The sequence below is a fragment of the Vidua macroura genome, chromosome 3 (genome assembly GCF_024509145.1).
Source record: "Vidua macroura isolate BioBank_ID:100142 chromosome 3, ASM2450914v1, whole genome shotgun sequence".
Taxonomy (NCBI): domain Eukaryota; kingdom Metazoa; phylum Chordata; class Aves; order Passeriformes; family Viduidae; genus Vidua; species Vidua macroura.
In genome coordinates this window covers 26,184,147-26,204,739 of record NC_071573.1, presented here as the reverse complement: position 1 = coordinate 26,204,739, position 20,593 = coordinate 26,184,147, and the positions used below count along the sequence as shown (strand labels likewise).

At 43.0% G+C, this 20,593-nt stretch overlaps 2 protein-coding genes across 2 annotated transcripts in view; one reads left to right on the top strand and one right to left on the bottom strand.

Moving 5' to 3' along the window:
• Nucleotides 1–20,593, top strand: part of DTL (denticleless E3 ubiquitin protein ligase homolog) — a 167,069-nt gene that overhangs the window by 107,445 nt on the left and 39,031 nt on the right. The window lies entirely within an intron of this gene.
• PACC1 (proton activated chloride channel 1) lies at nt 839–19,923 on the bottom strand. Its single transcript, XM_053974794.1, has 8 exons — nt 19,834–19,923; nt 16,084–16,243; nt 14,292–14,501; nt 12,098–12,252; nt 11,081–11,223; nt 5,837–5,981; nt 2,241–2,345; nt 839–1,538 (listed from the first exon to the last, which is right to left on the bottom strand). The coding sequence occupies exons 2-8, from the start codon at nt 16,121–16,123 to the stop codon at nt 1,377–1,379; spliced, it is 960 nt and encodes a 319-aa protein (XP_053830769.1). The 5' UTR covers nt 16,124–16,243; nt 19,834–19,923; the 3' UTR covers nt 839–1,376.

Here is a 20,593-nt window from a genome sequence, read left to right as displayed (position 1 = left end):
CATGCAGTGTTTGGCCTTTGCTGGTCTTGTCCAGTTTAATCTCATCCCCTTGCTGTGCACTAGGCTGAGCTGCTCAGGAGCCATCATTGCAAGATACTGAAGATAAGGTGGGGACTGAACACTACCTTTCTCCCATACAACCATCTTTGTCCCCTGAGTAAACATTTTCCCCCAAACAGCCAGTGATGCTATTTTGTTTATCTTACTGCAATGAATTTTCTCCCCTGTTTACAGCTGTGTCTGGTCAATGCAGTGCCTTAATCTCCTCTGGAAGCCAGCTGAAAGTAGCCTTTTGGGACAAAATTTCCTTTCTCAGATGCCAAAAACAAGGAAGGAAGGTGAGGGGGTACTTTTGATACACTTACTCTGAGTAATCTGTTGGAAGAGGAAGAAAGAAGCAAACTCTGAGTTGGCATCCTTGCAGCAAAGCCTGCAGAGCAAACACACAGTGGTGCCCTGCTCCCTGTAGACTCCACACGTCCAAGTCAGGCATCTCGACTAACAAGGGACTTATAAGGAAGAAAAAGACACCAGCACCCCAGCACAGTTGGTGAGGAGGCATTCCCCACAGAACAGAGAATCACAGTTCCATGCCCTGATGATGAAAGACTATTTTTTCACTTCCTTAGGAAAGACTGCCAGAAAGAGGGATTAACAACAGCCTGAGACACACTTTGAGATCAGCCACCAGCTCAGCCCCCCACGCTGTCCTGGTGCTTGAGTTTCCTTTGAGCTGGACTGATAAGTGGTTTTCACCTTATCCTCATGCCATAATACTCCTGCCTCCTGTGAAGCTCCTCCCTGAGAGCAGGTAGATTCAAAGAAGGCACACAATAGATTACTTGAAGTATTTTTTAATATTAAAGTCATTGTACTTTGATTTAAAGATGACATGTAACAGAATTCCAGTGTATTTTGTTTTAAAACATACTTCAGAGAAGAGAGGCCAGGATGTTTTCAGAGCACTTTACCTTCCACTAAGCACCATCAAGGCAGTGACTGTGCTACGGGAACAGCTCACAGCTGATGCAGAAACTAAAGGGTCTGCTTGAGAAACATTCAAACTCTGTCCATTTTTTTCACAATTTCCTACAGTGATGACTTTCTGAACATTAGTGAGTTCCCTCCTTTCCCCTTGGTTCCCCCATACACTGAGGTAAACTTGTTAAACTTGGACTAGAAAAGCGTGAGTTTGTTAGACCTGTCCTAGAGTTAGCTCCTTCTGCAGTTCCAAGGCCGGTTCACTAGGCTGTTCCTCCAGCCAGCATCTCTCTGGAAGAAAACATACCTGGTTTTCAGCTTTAATTGCTGATTGCAGTTTATTCAAGTTATTTTCTATCCCTCCTGCTATGAACAGTTAAAAGGCAGTCTCAGTCTCAGCTTATGTGGTTCGTTACTTGGCGAGTCCTCTTCAGATGCCTTCTTCGGATTTTGATCATCCACTTAACACTCAACTTAGCAAAGTCTGCTGCCTTAAACAGGGCCAGAAAGATACCACAAAGAAGAGCAATCATGTTCCAGGGATTAGCTGTGATAATCTGAAAGAGATGACAAATAAATATTAGTCCCCTCATCTGATTCCACATAGGTAGAGAGGAGGGAGAGGTGTGGGAATAGGACTGGGCTCTAAAGGCCAAGGAGGTGCCTGGGTCCTGCTGGGACAGCAGAAGTGCAAAGGACGAACTCCTGTCCCACACAGTCTGCATTCACATTCTGGTTTTGGGCAAGAAAACACCAACACTCTAGATTACGCTGCTGCTGAACCTTGATTGTCAGGTAAATACAGTACCACATTTTATTCTAATGAATTTATTCTAATAATAGATTAAAAAATACACTAGGTTATTTTTATTATTTCAGCCTAGGTTCCTTGTCAATTAATAAAAAAAGAAGTCAATAAATCAGATTATCCAGCAGACTTAAGCAAAATGTTCAGCCCTGCCCTGAAGCTGCCCTTTGCTAGAACACAGGGGGGACAGGTGCTTTTCTTAGCTATGTGGTACCTCTAGCTGCAAGCAGAATGCTGAGTGTCACCAGCCCAAGGAACAGCATCACATGGTCCTGACCATAGAATGCATTACTGGACATAAGGAAGAGACTACACTGAAATTTCAAAAGTATCCTCACTCTTCTCTGCATTTCTTCTTGGGGTGAGGTAACAGAGGCAAGTGCATGCACACACAAAGCACGAGCATGCACAGTCAGGCAGTGATTTGAGAGGGGACTGGTGGGTTACTCACGTCCTGAACAGTCTGTATGAAAGGATCTTTCCATTCAAACACCACAAAGAACAGCTGGTCACTCCTTGGATTAGTTCTCTGGTCAATGTAGTTAACCACACTGGTCTGGGGAGAGGGAAAGAAAAGTGCAGGTTACTTCAGTGGTACAATGAGTCTTTTGTGCAACAGAAAAAGGCCTGTAAGAAGGTGTAAATACCAGACTATTTAGGGACTTCCACCATAGCCTTTCTCTACCTAGAACAATGGGCTGCCAAAATACGGCAAGGGCAGTTTCCTCCCTCTGTCTCACATTCATATTGTTTTCCTATTTCTCACTCAGTATCACACTACAATACCATTTCTACATTGCCTCTTAAGAGGGGACAATTAATTTCCAAAATTCATTTACTTGCAGTAATACAACATTTGGAAAGTTCTCATGAATTAATGTTAAATTTGTTTTATTTGCCAGAGAACCACATAATAGTGGCAGGAAGATTCCTCCTTTTTGAAAAATGGGGTGTAGAATAAACTAGAACATTCCAGCAAGTGCAGAATGAACATGTAAGGAAAGAAGCTCGGGTATTAACAACCAAACCCAAACTTCCCGTACTGCCCATTAACTAGGTCACCACTTGAAACTAATGCTGCTTGAAACTAAGAGCTGTAACACAATTCCAACAGGGAACTGGGTTAGGATACCAGACTATGTTACAGCCACATGAAGCCAGAGTCTCAAGAACCACAACCAGGAAAATCTTAAGACACCAGGCCCCAGGAAAACACTTGTATTGTACCACCTGCCCCCAGCCTAGTGGGGAACTACACAGGGTTTGTACACAGGCAGTAACCAACACAGTTTGAACTGCCCCCTGCTCCTAGGACACAACACAAACTGCCCAAGAGCCACACAGGGACCTCAGGAAAGCACAGTGGTGGAAGGACTTCTCCCTTCTCCAAGCCTCAAAGGAGTGTTTACATCTTGGTGTGTGCAGAGGGGAGTACTGCTGCTCATCCTGTTTCATTCTGTACTGGAAGCAATGAATCCAGCAGCACTGTGACTTTCTATCAGGGTTGTGACAGAAAGATATGACAGATGATGGAAGAACATGCCTTTTCCATGTTCTGTGAGCCCAGTTTTCCAGGCAGAGTTGGAAGTCTCTAAGCAGACCATTCTCTTCATCTCCTTACAAGCCTTCTCATTGCATGAGGGATGACCTGCCACAAAAGCCTGCGATCTACCATGTTGCAGTCTCTTTACAAATACCTCAGGGTTCTTTCAGTCTTCTCCACAGTCCCAGCCCTGAACAGATTTTAGGCTGCAGGCAAGAAGAAGCAGGAGCTAGAACACTGTTCATGGCCACTCAGAGCATATGGAGCTTCCCCAGCTCCTGGTTTCTGGTCAAACACCTTTGCTGCAGACTTATTTGTGAGGAATTTTCAATGGGTTAGAGACGGGACCTCTGAGTTGCTTTAGATGATGCAATTTATTTTTCTTATCTTCTGCATAGGCAGGAAGGGTCTGTTTGGCTCACATCTTTACCCCATGGCTCAGAAGGTCACAAGACCTCTGGTTACAAGACCTTTTAAGGATTTATTAACCAATAAAACACTGCCAACAAGGATATTTATGTTTTTCACCCAATCCTTAAATATTTCATCTCATGGACTCATACTACAGTGTAAGCTTTCTTAGCCAGTCATGTTATGACATACAAACCTACAGTACTGTACTCTAAAACGCTAAACTTTCCTCTACTTAGCTTAACATGTCTCTGCTTTAAACTATAAATCCACATTCTTGCTCTTAACACCTAAGTTTGGAAGCCTTTTCCAAGGTCTCAGATCAAATCCTGTGTTTAATTCTAAGCTTTGGCTTACAGGCCCAAAGTTCTGACAATTCCCTGCTTTACAGATTCCAACACTTGCCCCACACTTCCACAGCTGATTTCCTTATTGCAGGGTACCAGTGCCCCAACCACACTCAGCCAAGAAAACTGCACACCAGGAAACAAACAGTACACAAGGCAAAACGAAGGCAATGGGAAAGGAAGAAAATACAAATTAATGACTGCTGGGCTAGTTAGCTAGAGTGACTGTTCTGTTTGACCTAGTATTTGTATCCATCTTTTCAGTATGCCAGCTCCCAGGTTTGGATTTGAAAGGCTAATGGACTTCCTGGTGCAATTTGAGCAGATGTTGTACTGTCAAACAAAGCAAGTGCAAATTATGTCTGAGCTGTTTCAATTTCTGTTGTATTATTAATATGGATCTGATTCCTGGTTCCTAGGTTTTATTAAAAACAAACAAACAAACCCACAAAGCAAAGAGAAAACCCAAACTGGCAACAGTGTTCACTTACTCAGATGATCAGTCCATAACTGCTGAACGAAATAGATGTTTATGGTCACAAAAAGCTCTTTCTTCCCTGAATTTGAGCCAGCCTTTTGTTTCCACTTTGAGACACGTTAGACTTGGGCACACAAAGGAAGACTTTCAAAAATCCTGTACTTGGTAAGCACCAAATGGCAAATGATACAGAGCTGTAGGTGATGAAGGACAGACAGACAGCTGCTGTCAGTGCTTACATGGCAGCAGCAGACTGATGCATTCTTTCCTCTCCTCCAAACCAAGATATTAACTTGGGACTTGCATGACTCTGGGATTTGCCTCCTGTCTTTCTCCAGTGGAGTAGGAGTGTGCCCCCCCTCACAGTCACAGCTCTGGGCTTCTCTTAAGGCTGTGCCATGTAACACCTAACTGTGAGAACTAAGGATAGAACTGAATATTCTGCTTCATTTTGCCCTCTCCAGAACACTCTTTCCAAGAGTACCAAGGACCAAGAGAAAGTATAATCTCTGAAAGAGACAACCTCTAGAAAGGACAGTTCTTAAAATTTTAATTTCTCACCACTGGTGAGACAATTCATTTCCAACCAACAGTGGAAGCAAAACAAACTCAAAACAATTATTTTCCCTTTAATTAATCTGAACAGAACAAGAATGAAAGTCAGGCTCATTTCCTCTCTAGATAAGCTTGTATCTTCCACCTGCATATTTTCTAGTTTTAAATGACACAATAAGTTACTCCATGTTTCTAAGGACACTCAACAGCTAAAAATTCCAAACCCAAACAAAAAACAGACATAAGAATGCTACAACGGATACAAGGCTTACATTTACCTCTTCATCCTAACATCAGTGGCAACCTAAACAATACCTCTTTTCAACAATAGCTGTTATTTAGACAATTCATTTGGCAATTGTTTTCCACCTTGAACTGTAGGTAGCTACAGTTTCAATATTAACACTACAGTGTTAATATTTCTACGTCAGTCTCTTGGGACCCTTACCTCAGACTACAGGTGTCATAACCCATGTGAGGCCTGGATTTCTGGCCTCCTTGTTAGGAGATGTTTTCCTGAGCTCTGCCACAAGGCCATACCAACAGCTGAGCACATCAAGACATTTACACTTCTACAGAATCCCTCCTTCTTGAGAAACAGTGTGAGCAACTAGAGCCAAAACTGCCCAGTGCGAAGTGGCATCATGGATGCAATGAAACAAAACCAAATTCCCAAAACATTATCAGTACTTCTTTTTTTTTTTTTTTTTTACCTCTTGTTTGAATTCAACAGTCTCACTACCATCTTCTTCTTTTGTTTTGACCAAGGACATCTTGACCCAAGTTCGGAAGCCTCCAGAAAACTTCCAGCTGGAGTATGAGCTTTCACAGTCCTTCATGAATTTTGCTTTTTCTGGACTAAAGGAAAAAAAAAAAACCAAAAAAACACATTACTTTATTTACCAAACCAAGCACTGTAGGCAGAAAGTCAGACCTAGGCACTTCAAACTATGTTCACAATTCCTTTTATTCTCCACTTGCTAAACTCAACATATCTAAAACATTGCGTGTAGTGATGTTTTCATTAATGGTAGCACTTCACTGGTGCATAACTGCACAGGATTTACCTGGTGCCCTACAACCCTGGAGGTGCCTGTAGGGATTGTTCTGCCTCACAGGGAGTTTAGCTCTGCTCATCTGTCACCTCTGGGACAGAAAGGAGCAGAGCTGGGACCTCAGGAAACAACTCATCACCATGTTAGGAAGCAAGAGACAGCAGGAAGAGCCTAGAGGAAGGACAGGGTGCTTCACCTCATTTCTGGTTGCCAAATAAACCAGTTGCAATGCATACATGCTTAAAATGCCTTGAAATAGACATTCAGTATAATCCTATTGTTTTGGAAGCACTGTAGCTTTGGTGTAAGGCTCTCACCTACAATAACTGTTATCCCAATATACAATCACAGCTATTTGCAGCCCCCAGAACAGTGGGGTTGCTTTGTGTGTTTTGGTTGGGGTTTTGTTTTTTTAATGCTGTGACTATAAAACTTTAAGGCTTCCAACACTCCTCATGCTGCAAGTAGTAAAGGAGTAGCTTTAAGGCATATCTGGTCTCCATCTCTTCTCTACCAGCTGCACAGGACATAGTGAATTAACCATGCTATTTACTTGGAGCTCTTCAGTACTGTGATTTTAACCATTTTCATGTCATCCCTGTGAAATAAGCCCAGCCCTGCAGCTGCTTTCCCAATAAAGTTTAATTTGAGAAGAAGGGGTAAACCACTGTGAGAAGTCAGGCATCATTAAAGGCTATTTTTACTAAGATAAATTTCAGGTTGTAGAGATATGCCAGGGTATGTTGGTCCTTAAAAGAAGGGAGAAGGTTTTGATCCAGATTAAATCCATCTACCTAAGAGAAGGGAAAGTGTTCTTTGCTTTTATGGCAGAGGGTGTGCATAACCAGGTCTTTTAGGAGATGAAGGTGTTTCCATCTTTCAGGAGAAAAATGCAAAGAAGTAAGAAAAGCAGAAGTGAAGAAGCAAGCTCTTGTCCTAGAACAGGCCAATCAGGAAGATTTGCCTAGCACTGACAAGATTTGCACTTTTCCCGTGTTTTTCTCTTAGTTTTTAAACTCAGGGCTTCTTTTCCTTCTACAAACCAAGGTGCCTTGTCTACAACGACCAAAAGGACTGCACTGATATAAATATCACATTGAGAGCTACTCTGTAGCACACCACCTGCTCAGGCTTAATAGATGAATACACATGTGTGCATGAGAGGGCACAACCCAGCAAAGCCATTCTCTCAAGTCAGGGCTTCAGGCAATGGACTCAAACACAGAATTCCACTGTGCACGTGCACAGAAAAGAGAAGGGTTTCTGGAAAGAAAAACTAACATGCTTTGCTACCTATCAAGGCAGATGCTGTTCCCAGGGTGTCCTGGGAAGTTAGGAATATCTTTACTTTGACATGAGGTGCTTGTTTAGTGACCTCAACAGGATGGCACCTCTCTACCTCCCACAGGAAAGACGTGGGCAGAGCCTAAGGACAAAGCCCATGGTCTGCCTGCTCCTCACCAGAGCAAACCAGGGACACAGGAACACCTAATCCAGCAACTGCTTCCCCTCCTGGGATGTGGGCAGAGCAGCAGCTGAGGGGACAGCACAGGGGAGCACTGGAGTGCTTTGCCACTCAAGAGGAACATATATAATTAGTACTCTGCCAGCCAGTCATATGCCTAATGGTTGGCTAAATACAGCATCCCAGAAAAGCTTTCCAAGCCAACATGGAAAAATGAAGCAGGAAGTTATGACACAGAGCTGAACATTACAGCCACAGCTTCCATGGTAGGCAGACAGCAGCAGTATGCTTTCTTTGCCTTCGACAGCAATTGCAGGCTGGAAAAAGGAGGATTAATAATATCTTAGAAGAAGCTGTGGAGAAGTGATCTGAGAGGCATCTCCATAATCCAGACCACTGCCACAGAATGAGGGGAAAAAAAGGGGGGTGGACAGGAGGAGCACAGCACAGAGGCACAAGCTTTGCACAAATTATAGCAAAGGGCAAATAACACAGCTTTAAAACCACACACAACCAAGTGAACACAAGACAGGAAAGGGATTTTAAGCTGAAAAACAGTTCTCCAGACAGTTTCTTTTAATTCCCTCTTCACACCAAAGACAGACAACCCACAGAGGCTACACCTCTTTTTTGGTTGCTGTTTGGGTTTTTTTTCCTTTTTTTCTTTCTCTTTTATTTTTGATCTGTGGGAGTCACTAACCTATTTCTGGACTGGGCTGTAGAGCCGCAGTGGATCCTTTACCACCAGTGTCCATGGACCACCCCACAGGAGCCAGAGAAGTTCAGGACAGCCCACCAGCAGATTCCAATGCAACAGCAAGAGCCAAACCCACTGATGGCTCAAGTCCAATCTGTGTTTATTGCTTTTGTGTTTCCCCAGAGCAAGAAACTCTCAAACAGCCATGGCATCTAATAAAGGCTGGTGTGGTACCAAAAGTGCCAATCCTTCTATGTTGTATTTCTCTGCATGCAGCAATCCAGATCAGAGACATGAACATGGGGCTCTGTGTAGACCCTGAAATAATCTCTGATCTGTTCACACTGGTATCCATCATTTCACAGGACCATAAGTTATTTGACATGCTACACTAACAATAGTTTTGTAAGGAATATATTCAGAGAATTTTCTTCTAAGCCCCATGTATTATCCTCATGACAGTTCAGGAAAGGAACTTGTATTTCCAGCCACACATTTTGGGTAATTTGCAAGGGTTTCATTATTTCCCTCCCTCCAATTAATACGGTGCAGACAGCAGCTGCCACTACCTTAAAAAAAAGAAAAAGGAAGCCAGCAGCATCTCCCTCCAGCTCAGAGACCAACAACAGCACACAGTGCAGCAGTGTTCTGTGGAGACCAGAACAAAACCAGTGAGCAGTGCCAGTTTCATGGAGTCTGATCCAATTTTAACAGCAGGGCTGCAGAGAATAAAGCCCTTGACAGAAACAACTGGACTTTGCTTGAGTCCTCAGCACTTACTACACCACAAAAAATCTCTTAAAGATACAAGTCTTTAGATGCCATTTTTTATTGCTTGTGGCACCTCTGATAAGACTGTACATGAACTGCTAGGCACAGTGTTATTCTGGGCCCTTATAACCAGTGAGACACTTTGTCAGGAAAAGTAGTTAACAGAGGCTAGTAATTGAAGTTTTCAGAGGCTGTATGGAAGGACACACAAGAGTTTCTACAGATATCTTAAGCCAGACTTCCCATCAGCTAAATTTAGCATCTGCTGATGAACAAGAAATCATTTCTATTTTCTCTTCTGCTGGAAGCTGGACAGAATGAGTGCTCTCCACATACACCGTGCAGTTTCACATGCACTTTCCATAGTCAGGAGAAATGTAAACTCCCAACCTGCCCTGAGCCCAGCCAGTTCATGCCAGGACAGCAAACACAGCACTGAGCAAGACAAGCCACACCATTTGTATTAAGTTTTGGAGGATGCTGCAGAAAAGACAACACTGGCCTCCTGCCCACAGCTGGTTCCCTTCCTGTATTCCATCTAGACATCCCCTTGCCAATGTTACCATTCACCTGGGTTAGTTCAAAACCAGTTTTAACTCCTACTCCTACTACCTGCCTCAAGCAAGCACAGAGGATGCATCCCCAAACAAACATCCCATTTCCCATGTGGCTTCCAAGACCTGAGGATGCACAGACTGAGCTGTCCATCCTGCCCCCAGCCAGGTGCAGCACCAGGGCTGGTCTCAGGCAGTGCTGGTGTCTGGCAGTACAGGAAGAGCTCAGCAAGTGGTCCACTGTAAGCATTTCTTACCAGAAAAAAACAACATAAGGAACAAGTAGCACCTTCTACATCCCTACTCTTAACTGGTGCGCTCTCACCCTAAAATATCAATGCCTAGAACACCCAGAACATCAGCATTTTATAAGGTGTTTCAGTGCAGTTACAGAAAACAGTTAAAGACTTAGGATGTCTTCAATGAAGCAGAAATGCTTTGTAAAAGGCAAATCCAGCTAACTGGACTTTGGCCACCCAGAGGTATCATGTCTGAACACTTCCAGTCTTTGATCCATCTGAAAAGCATCAGTATGACCACGTCCAAGCCTCTGAGAAGGCCTTGCTACAATAAAATCTGTTCTCTTCCCTCCCTCACCTAATTTTGCTCTGCACAGGTTCTCTATTTCCTGTCCCTTTTTCACTGAGCATCTATTATCAAATTAAGGTTTTCTATCAGGTGTCACTATGACTAATATTTCTTGACTAACTTTTAATCTGGATCTCAGAGAGAAGAACAGAACTTGAATTTAAATTAAAGCAAAAATTAAACCGCTAAGTATGAAATTTATTCTCAAAAGGTGGAAAAAGAGTGGGTCTTTCAAGGAAGTTCAAGACAAGATTAGTTCCATTCTTGATAAAATTAGAAGGTTGATTAGATACTCCAATGATACCAATGTCAAACCAATAAAAAGCAATTTTGAAAATTAATTTACATCATTCTGCAGAATCTTAAATATAGCCAGTAATACAAAGAAACAGAGTTAATCTTTCAATGAAAACACAACAAAGCAATCTAGGGATCTGACCTTTACAGCAATTGCTTTAAAACCCCCCGAATGGTACAGAAATATTTGTGTTCTTGGTGCACTTCCTGACACACTACCCAGGACAGCACACTTCCTGAGCACCCACAGCAGCAGACAGCAGGAAGCCAGCACAAACTCCAAGCTTTTAGAAAGTGCAGCAACAAATGGTTTAAGCACAGCTGAAGAACAGTTTTTGTCACTGAAAAAGCCCTCAATACATTTTTAAAGGTCAGATTAGTAAACAAAGACATTAAAGAGCATCAACATGCTCCAAACATTTTTTAAAAATCATAAAAGCCTGCCTGGATTTTTCTGGAAAAGCCCTGATTTCACAAGTATTGTGACAGCAAGTTCAATGCAGCCACAGGCTCATCCCCACTTCACATACCTGCTGACGAACTCTTGGAAGGAAGAAAACAGCAGGTAGTCAATGGCACTAAAATCTTGGTCTGTTTCATTTAAATGGAACTGCAAAAACACCAGTTCCCTTTTCTTCACATCACGAGGGCCTTGAACAACCAAAGCATACTTCTGTAAGCAAACAGAGATGGTGAGAGGAGCAAAGGAATCCTCATTTTCTGTTCATTAATTTGCCATCTGGCACTAATACTCTGTAGAAATCTCACACACACACACACACACACAGAGTTTAGGCTGCTACAGAGAGTTAGGCTGCTAGTAAGTACACATCTATTAAAATACCTAACAAGAATGCCACTTCAGTCCCTCCTTTTAGTTTAAAAAGGAGGTCTTTACATCAAGATTCAGTGTTTAAATATTAATATTTAAGTATTAGATATGGTCATTTGTGCATTTTGGACATTTGTTTACACAAAAGCAAGCTTTCCTGCACTTCTAAGGCAGTTTAAGACAGACTATCAACTCCTCAGTGTACCCACCTTGCTGGCTCAAAGCATTCCAGTGTAATGAAACACTTGGTGCCCATTTAAGATTCTTCCAAGTGTGACAAACATGGTATGTAATTCCCAGCAGGAATTCATGTATGAATTCCCAGCAAACATAAAAAGAGAGATTAACTATCCTCCTTTAATGGATACTGATACTGCTTTCAATCAAAGCTAGGTTTACAATATCAAGGAAAATTCTTCCCAGTTCATTTAGGAGAAGAATGAAGTGAGAGCTTCACTGTAAAAAATTCCTTAATTTATCCCATTAAGGATTTTGTGCTGCACACACCCACAGGACGGCTGATCTTCCATAACACATATATACACTGACTGGGGTCTTTTACATTTGAGAAAACAAAATGACATATGGCTTACAAAAAATCCAAACCAGAAGCAAGGATGTTTTTAGAGCACGTAGTACATACTTTTACTTTCCAACAAGCTTATGAGCAGAAACCCCACACTGAATGAGCTTTGTTTTATTATATTGTTATTACCATAGTTTGATTAGTAAAAGGATCTGTGTAGTTGATCCTCTGAGTGGTGCATTCAATGTCTCCTGGCTGACCTGGATTTATCAGAGGTGGAATGTGATCGTAGTAATGATGTTTGCAGCTAAGCAGCCGAGCCTTGCCTGGGTAAAAGGCAATACCTGTATGGGGAGAAAAAACATTGGAGAGCACTGATTTCCTTCCTGAGGACATAGACTTTCATTCTGGAATTTAATCCCACTGGATACTGAGCTATCTTTAAGATGCTACAAAACAATCAAATTAAACCATGCACTTCCACATTTTTCTGGAGCAGGACAAAACCCCCACGATGCATTGAAAAAAATCAGGGTTCATATTCTGTTACAACAGTTCAAGGTTCATAGAAGCTACCAAGTTTCCCTAGTTTTCCCACAAACCAGCAGCTAATCCATCAGTCCCTCTCAACCCCAGATGAATCTGTAAAATATGTTAGGGGTCATCAAATGGGACATGTAGTGCTTTAGTTTTCAGATATTAACATTTAACACATCAAGTGATAATTGGAAAAAATGTACATACAATACACGACAGATCAAAGATCACTGGCTGAGCTAATAGAAGTGAAAAGATGCTCTTCAGAATACAGCATCTTCTGTTAACTGAATGTGACATCATCATAAAAATCAAAGCCATCAAATATGCACTAACTGCTGCCATCCCTTATTATTTACAGCACTGGGTAGGGCAGGCAACTACTCCACCTGGATGGAAACACACATATGCCATAAACCTCCCGTTTCAGTCCAACAGCACATTCAAGCTACCTCAGCTACCTCAGCTTTGGAAGGCTAGCAAAATACAAGAGCCAAACATCAAAATCCTTTTACACCACCTATGCCATATTCATTATTGGAAACAAGTTTGCTGGAAGATAATCTAGTCCAACTTAAAAAAAAAAAAAAGAGTATGATTGATTAGATATAATTAACTCACAGCTGAGATGATCTGCCCACCAAAATGTGAGATGTCAAAGCACTCAGCATATATCAAATGCTTTACTCCTTCCTTCAGAGCTCCATGCTTGCAACTTGCTATCTCATAATTTTAATAGAGCAATAAAATAAAGGACTACATTGATTTAGGTTCTCTGATATCCAGGGATTCCCAACAATACTTTTGGATTTATACGTATGCTGCTCTGCTTATTTAAAATCTGCTTATTTTCTTCCTGTTGCTGGATGAAAAGTTCACATGAGAAAAAAAAAAAAAAAAAAAAAAAGAAAAAAAGAAGAAAAGCTTGAGTTTGCTTTCTCCTTAAGTCAGATTCATATGGTCCAAACATAAGGCACTACTTCCAAAGCTGGGCTAACTGGCCATAGAGAAAAACAACTACAGTAATATGGCAACAACTCAAACACCTTTCAGCCACAACTACTGAAGTGGGTATTTGGAAAATGTGGTAACACTTCAAACAGAAGTGTTATTGTTAAACTGGAAACTCACTGATGACTGACTGAACTGCATTTGCTACCATGGCTTTACTTATGAATGGCTACTAGACAATTAAAAAGAATAATAACAACAGAACTCACTATTCAAAAATGCTCCTGTGGAGCAATTCCTCCTGCAAACTGCAACAGTTTCTGCTGCCACGCTGCATTTTTGTGCCAACATTGCTCCCTGCAGTCACATCATATTTTCATTGCCTACTGATGTAATACCATGTTGTAAACAAGGCAGGGTGGAAGTAGAAAGTGGCATTGTGGTTATTTTGTGGTTGGTTTGAGAAATTCACCTTCTTTACTGTGAATGGCATCTCAGTGCCCAGTGCAGCACTGAGCTCCTGATACACATGCTATGTGTTACTCTGTTTGAATGATACAGTTTGGGGAATATCTCCAAAAGGAATTATCTTTCTCCCTTAAAAGAGGACTCATTTTAGAGCCTGAAAACACTTCTTATCTATGAAATGTTGCGTAATTCTCCACAGCTTCTGCCATTCATGTTATTGGCACAAGAGCTCCCAAAAATCTCCTGTAAAATGTTATCATTTCTGTGCAAAGTCAATACAACTTTTTAACCTAAAGTGAGGAAATGAAAGACCTGGGTCAAGTATTATATGCACTCTGGACTCTAAAGAATGAACACCAAAAATTTAAAACAATCCAAGAAAAACACGAACAAGAATTTAACCCATTTTACTTGTTAGTGCTCTTACCAGGTGCATCATACAAGGACACTTCCTTGTAAGTGACAGACATTACTGGGTGCTTGAGCTTCTCCCTGAAGTCACTGATGGTTTGGTAGACAAGGAACACAGCTACAGCCATGAGCAGCAGATAAATAAACAGGAGTATTACTGAAAAAACATTCTTTAGGCAGGTCTTGCTGAAACGCAAAGAAGGGGTAGTGGTACCCAGTTCACCATCTGGAACCAAACAGAATATGGATTGGGACTTTAACATACAGATACTTTTGCTGAATTTTCATTTAAAGATCAATCACGTGAGAGGAAGGTAAGCCTCAAACTCAACTTGATTTTAAAAACCACAGCTAATTCTAGCCAGGCAGATACTTCCTTCTCAAGTATGAGGTGCAATCAACCTAAGATTGTGCCTCCTTTTCACATGCCAGAATTTGGCACTCTGCTTAAGGCCACTGCAGGCAGGAAAACAAGGTTTATTTTCAAGGACAACTGAGAAAAAAAATTTAAAGTTCACAAGATAAGTCAGCTCATGGTCAATCTTTGCTTCTGGAAAAAAACAACTCCTTTTCCCCCCATTTCCAGTCTGAAGTGATTCTTAAACACACTCAGCACATACACCAATGGAGTGATTTAATATTCTAATGCTCATGCCCAGCTCTAATGCACTGCATCTCCACCATGGTAGAAGTTACTAGATATTTGTTACCCTCTAGTTCATAATTCCTTGTGCATGTTAAAAACTGTCAGAGAAGGATTCTTCCAATTACAGCTAGAAAGAGATTGACCCAATTCTCCCAGAGTCTCCTTTCCTTCAAATCTTGTTCTCTTTAGATCGCCACAGAAGTCTCACCCACACACAAACACTGCTTTACCCATACCCCTTGCATTCGCCATTTCTTTTGGTAATATTTCTAAGGAAAAGGTTCCTGTACTCTTGAGTTGTACATCATGTTTTGTCATGAACAATATCCAGCTGATCACACAAAATTTTATGTTAAAACTCAATGCAAGAAAGGAGATAAGCAGTCATGCTTCCTGCTGGCTGTTCTTGTGGTGTCATTAAATGAGTCAGCCCCTCTCAGGCCATGCTACATACTGCTCTCCAACTCTATGGTTTGGTGTTTGTGCCTTCCTACAGCAAACAGGAGTCTTTTGGTGAACCCTGCTGCACACATAACCACTTACAAATGTCCATGGGCAAGTTACATGCCAGGAGATGGCAGCCAAGGCAATTAGGACATTAATATTCATAAAATTGCACTGCTGGAACAAATATGTCTTGGACAGTTGCGAGGCATTTAGGCCATACTCCTTTCAGTCTGGCTAACCTCAGTGCCCACACCTGAGCTGCAATAAGCCCATTTAACACTGCTCCATGCCCTCCAAAAGCAACCTGACCCAGGATCTATTCTAACTAAGGATCTAATTAAGGACCTATTCAATATTGCATCTTTCTCATATAAATCTGGCACAGACTCTGCCTGCAACCCACTGCCACACAGGTGAGACACAACATAAAGGAAGATGACATACTAAGCTATCACAAAGTCAGATGTGCTGAACCTGTTTTGATTGAGCACAGCTCCTGACAAAGAAATATTCTGCTTTCAGTCCTTTGATAACCTCCTTAGTTTTCCATCAGTGCTGATTCACATAAAATAAGTAAGGGAAATAAGTAGTGAAATTAGCGCTTTGTTTACTTTCAGAAGTGCAATAAAATAGCAAAACCAAAACAACCAAAACCACACAGAGTAGCAGCTAACAGGCCCTAAAAATCAGCAGTTTTTGGGTCAATAGTTCTTACCTGGTAAAATAACAGAGCTGGAATCTTCATGAACTTCCATATCTCCTTCTCTCTCTTCTGTCGGATTTTCAGATACTCGCTCCACATCTTCACTCAGCTGTGTAGTTAAAACAGTGGTTCAATTTCCAAACATGCTCTCAACTTGCAATTGTTGGAATTTCTATGGTACAAATAAAAGAGGCTCCAACTAACCAAACACACAAAAACACACCCCCAGTCCAAGAGCACCCAACATCTGTTCCACTTGTTCACAAGACAAAAGCCACATTTTTGTGGACTTAGAGCCACAAATTAAGTGACTTGCATGCTACAAATTTAACCTACTTCTACCCTGCTGCTTCAACAATAACATCACCTTCCCATTCAAGTTCAAAGTAATTGTTTCCCCAGCAGCTCCAACACACTTTAACCCCACAATTAGGACAGTGATCTCTGACAAGTAGGAACTTCATTCTGTCACTGAAGAATATATTTTTAGGCATAAAGAAACCACAGCACATACCAGCAAACAGAGCATTAGCACTTCTTAATAAAGAGGTACAAAAAGCACGAGATGCATTTTGACAGGTGTTAAGGCAAGGCACTGAAATACAGTCTCAGCCACAGGTGGCTGGGTCATTATGAGACAACAGTCAAGCATCTCTGTATTTCTGCTCCTTATTTGATCTCACTGTGCAGATTATTATATATTAGTGGTTATGCAACTAATTAGACTTCCAGTGTTTCTGAAACACCAACAGACCAGATGTTTTCTTGTTTTGCTATTCAGAGCTCTGGGCTCAAACTGCCAGGCACTTCCCTCAGAGTCAGAAGCTTGTCACAGCAGCTATGCATCACACAGCATTGTGAAGCACTATAGATTTTATACATTATAAATATAAAGTATCTTTTGTAAATGTTTTCCAAGATTTTTTTCGTGGTGGGAACTGACACAGAGATTACAACAATGCAAGCCAAGATGTGAGCTTGCAGCACATCACATTAGCCTTGTTCCTGTTTCAAGGAAAACGGGGGCACAGTTAATGCTGCAGCTGCACTGAATGCTATTAAACACTACACCCCTAACTTACACAACAGAAACGTGCATGTATCCATAAGGGAGTGCTTTTATTTCACCCAACTTTAATTCAGTAATGAAACCATCATTATGCCATTACTAAATCATCACTAGCACCTATTAGGAAAGAGTCCACTCATTTTACGTCTTCAAAGTCCGACATAAAGTCTCCTTCACCTCTTGCTGTATTTCTGTATTCATTTCCATCACACAAAGCAAGATGAAAGCAGTTACCCAGCTGTTTTTAAATGCTTAGTACATAAATAAAGCATGATTTCCCATAGCATGAGGCAAGAAGTGAAGAGGTAACTTGTAGGCTAAACGTGCAAGACTCTCACTGGGGTCCAACTGAAGATACCTTTTTCAATTATCACCATAAAATAAGGGAAAATTAAAATTAAAATAAATCTCCTTGTTGCAGAAAAATGCTACCCAAAATAGCAAAATGTTGTAGAAACATGCAACCCAAAATAAGCTACTCTGACCCAAGAAAAGCGCTCACTGAACCTCTTGTACTAGTTACACTAAATCAGCTAAGACAGCAGTTCCAATCATACTCGTGCAAATTGCTGATACCAGAGCTGATCCAACAAATGTCAAGTAAGTGACAAAGTCACTGCAGTTCCTCAGCTGACTCCCACACCTCTCTGATTCCCCAGCTACAGGCACCTCACTGACTGAGGTTATTGGGAGGGTGAATTCTATTCCTGATGGCAAGGAGACCCCAACACAAGTCTAAAAAAGAACAAAATAATCAACATTTCCTGTCCTCTCAAGAGGACCTACAGCAATTTTTTCCAACAAGTGGAAGAAAAATTATCTTAGACGTAATTCCCAATCTAAATGATTCTGTGGTAAACTCAGAAAACACAACCTTTCAGCACTCCTTAGAAACAAACCAAAAAATCCCAAACAATATGCAACTATGTTTTCTTATCTCTGTTCACAATGTTTCACAAGCTTTTCACAGACCAAGCCAGAGAAGGACAGCCAGGCAAGAGCGGGACTACTAACATTTCCTCAGATGCAGTAATCAGGTTGAGCTGATGTGCAAGACCTGTTCCCTAAAAATAACTTTATTTTACTGCACATCCTGAACACCTGAACTGAGATCACCAAGATCCCAGCACTGTGCATGACCCAGCCACTGCGTTCTGAGCAGCACACAGCACCCTAACTCTACAAGGCAGGGCAGCACAGACCTACAAACCCAACACCTCACACACACACCCTGCTACAGCCTCCCAAGGACTGGGAAGCCAGCACAGGACACTGCCGGACAGCTGATTCCAGTTCACACTTGCCACTCCCCTTGGATTCAGGGGTTCTGCCAACAGCAAACCTGGAGCACGCCAACCAGGTTCCTCCTCACAGGCCAGCCCTTCCCATGCGGTATTTTTGATACAGGGTGAAGCATGGTGCCAATCAGAAGCAGCACAGATTGCAGGGTGGTTGAGATTGCAGTAGGATGCAGAGACAGGACAGGATGTCAAGGGCAGGAAGGGCATGAAGCAGAACTTCACTCAGCATTCCTCTGGGTTCAGCATATACAGCTGCAGGAGAAACAACTGCAGGAACTTGCCCATGTCCCAGCAGCTCTTTTTCAGTCCTGCACACAGAAAAGCACTGGACAAAAAGAAGCTCAGAAAAGGCAATTCCAGCGATTTGAGCATTCCTGCCAGGGGCAGAAGCAACAGAGTGCTGCAGGTGCTGGAGAAGGAATGGACACACAGGTTCTGCACTTACACACATTACACTATCTTGATTCCTGCCACAGTTTGGCAGGAATAACCCAAACATATGGAGCAGTGTCAGTGGTGGCTGATACTTAAGGTGGAAACATAACATGCATAGTCCATGTCCACACTTCAGTCATCAATGCAGATTCATTAACTCTCACAAGTACCTTCCCTAGGTACAACCACACAAGTCAACCCCATCCTAATAGTCATGGGCTAAAACCTTCCTACTGGATAAAACTCCCTTAAATAAAAGGAGAACTTGTTCATACAGGCCTTTTTGCTGATCTGCTGATTCATCACCTTCCAATGCCTTCTAGCCTGGCAAGAAAACCAGAAGCTGAAACTAAACAGACTGTACCACACTAAATTAGAATGTATTAAAACTGAGCCTCAAACTATCCGTCACGTGTAGAGGAAGGAAAATATCTACATTCCTTTTGCCTGCAAGACACAAACACAAGTGCTCTGCCATAACTCTCTACCGCTGCTGAACTTGGCACAAATTGCTTGTGTGTCTACTAGGAGAGATAGGAACGAGCAAGGAAGCCGGGTTGCTGAGCCTCTACATTGATATGCAAACCAGGCGCTGCCTCGGGCTTTTGGCAGTGTGATAAAGCGTCCTTCAGTTTCGGATGCGGCAGCTCTGCTACCCAAGTTGCTTCTCACACCCGGCAGACCATCCCCTCGTTACCAAACAGAGTCCAGCCGCACCCACCTCACACACCTGAAACAGCCGCTGCCCACTAATCTAACCCCGTTCAAAGGTAAAACACGGAACCGTGCGCACCCGGTGCTTTCTGCAGGCTGCAGCTGCCGCCTGACGCCCCAGGTACCCAGCGCCGAGCCGAGCTCACGGCGACAGCGCCGGCTGTCCCCGCTCGCCAAGCGGTGAGCGCCGGGTCGGGCGCCAGCGCCCGGCGAGCCCCCCCAGCCCTGCCCGGCCCCCGGTACCTCCTGGTAGGATGCGGACACCTCTGGCTTTGGCATAGCATCGGAGGGAGCAGCGCCGCGGGGCTGGGCAGCGCCCGCCGGCACCGCTCGGCGCGGGGCAGCCAGGGGTCGAGTCGAGCCGAGCCGAGCCGAGCCGAGCCGAGCCGAGCCGCCCCGCCCGGGCCGGGCCACGCAGGCGCCGCCGGGACCCCCGAGCCGCCCGGTCCGGCCCTTCCCGTCCCCGGCCGGTGCCCGCCCCTTGCCGGGGCTGCCGGGAGGCGTAGTCCGGGCGGGGCGCTGCGGTCCGGCTGCTCGGCACACGCGTAAGGGGCTCCTGGGGAGGTTTGCAGGAGCATCTCTCCCTCCTGAGAGGTGCTGACGGGCCGATGAGACTCTTCTGCTTCACAACGCAAACTCTGCTAACACAGGCATGAGCCAGACTTGGAAAGCCGGCCTCCCCCCGAGCTGCACAAAATACTACCCTTTTAATTTTTTTTTTTTAATTTTAATTTTTATTTTCTTTTGCTCAAGGCTGTTATCAGAACACCAGTACACCAGGCGTGCTTGACCAGCACACAGAACTCCTGCAGGACTCCTGGGGTGACCCAGCCGCGCTGTGCCCGCAGCAATGGGGCACTGCAGGAAAATAAAAGCCAAAACCACGTAAGGGCTGATTCACGAGCCACGTGGCCACAAATACCTACACAGCTATTTATTTTTTTTCCTTCCCCAGCGTGGAAGTAATTGTTAATGTTGCATCATGAAGAAAAAGCATGTGCAA